The sequence below is a fragment of the Bison bison genome, unplaced genomic scaffold (genome assembly GCF_000754665.1).
Source record: "Bison bison bison isolate TAMUID 2011002044 unplaced genomic scaffold, Bison_UMD1.0 scf7180017864109, whole genome shotgun sequence".
Taxonomy (NCBI): Eukaryota; Metazoa; Chordata; class Mammalia; order Artiodactyla; family Bovidae; genus Bison; species Bison bison.
The window spans coordinates 1,226,982-1,228,343 of NW_011494681.1; the positions used below are offsets into that span (position 1 = coordinate 1,226,982).

Genomic DNA, 1,362 nt, shown 5'->3' on the forward strand with positions numbered 1-1,362 from the left:
ACTGTTCATGGGATTCTCAAGGCTAGAATACTGAAGTGGTTTGCCATTCCCTTCTCCAGTGGACCACATTCTGTCAGACCTCTCCACCATGACCCTCCTGTCTCGGGTGGCCCCACACAGCATGGCTTAGTTTCATTGAGTTAGACAAGGCTGTGGTCCGTGTGATCAGATTGGCTAGTTTTCTGTGATTATGGTTTCAGTGTGTCTGCCCTCTGATGCCCTCTCGCAACACCTACTGTCTTACTTGGGTTTCTCTTACCTTGGTCATAGGGTATCTTTTCACAGCTGCCAGCAAAGCGCACCTGCTGCTCCTTATCTTGGATGAGGGGTATCTCCTCACCGCTGCCCCTCCTGACCTTGAATGTGCAGTAGCTCCTCTCGGCCTTCCTGCTATTGAAGGGGGGTTCAAAATTCAGCCTATGACAGAGAGTAATGAGCATATTCATCACTTAAATTTGTAAAATTTCTGTTAAGAAGGAAAGCAAGTGTTTTTACCAGGCTCAAACAAACAATTACAGGCAAGAAATGTATAGGTAGAATTTTAACTGCCGTCTTAATTTGGAAAAGACCTTTCACAAGTGCCTTGGGATCCCAGTTCAGGATGTGAGGATAACCTGTAATAAGATCAGCCTTGCCTTTCAGTAAACCTTAGCTCTATTGTATTAAATCCTGAAATGCAGAAATGGTAAGGACCTAACAGAAACAGAAGAGATTAAGAAGTGGCAAGAATACACAGAAGAGCTATATAAAAAAGGTCTCAATGACCTAAATAATCATGATGGTGTGATCACCAACCTAGAGTCAGACATCCTGGGATTTCTTTGGAAGGAATGATGCTAAAGCTGAAACTCCAATACTTTGGCCACCTGATGCAAAGAGTTGACTTATTGGAAAAGACCCTGATGCTGGTAGGGATTGGGGTCAGGAGGAGAAGTGGGAGACAGAGGATGAGATGGCTGGATGGCATTACTGACGCGATGCACATGAGTTTGAGTGAACTCCGGGAGTTGCTGACGGACTGGCGTGATGCGATTCATGGGGTCACAAAGAGTCGGACATGACTGAGTGACTGAACTGAACTGAACTGAACTGCATTTCAAACTCTTTTATTTTCCATGATGGCTACTCCATTTCTTCTAAGGGATTCCTGCCCACAGTAGTAGATATAATGGTCATCTGAGTTAAATTCACCCATTCCAGTCCATTTTAGTTCGCGGATTCCTAGAATGTCGACATTCACTCTTGCCATCTCTTGTTTGACCACTTCCAATTTGCCTTGATTCATGGACCTGACATTCCAGGTTCCTATGCAATATTGCTCTTCACAGCATCGGACCTTGCTTCTATCACCAGTCACATCCA

The 1,362-nt window shown here is 44.6% G+C and overlaps 1 protein-coding gene across 10 annotated transcripts in view; it reads right to left on the reverse strand.

Annotated features, from left to right (window-relative positions):
* The window catches only part of RAPGEF5 (Rap guanine nucleotide exchange factor (GEF) 5), a 360,172-nt gene that overhangs the window by 256,723 nt on the left and 102,087 nt on the right, over positions 1–1,362 (reverse strand). The window contains exon 2 of one of the 10 annotated variants that reach the window (XM_010839036.1): positions 260–417. The exons of the other annotated variants lie outside the window; for them this stretch is intronic. Coding sequence (XP_010837338.1) covers positions 260–268 — 9 coding nt within the window. The 5' untranslated portion in view covers positions 269–417. The remainder of the gene's footprint in view (positions 1–259; positions 418–1,362) is intronic. 10 annotated transcript variants of the gene reach the window in all.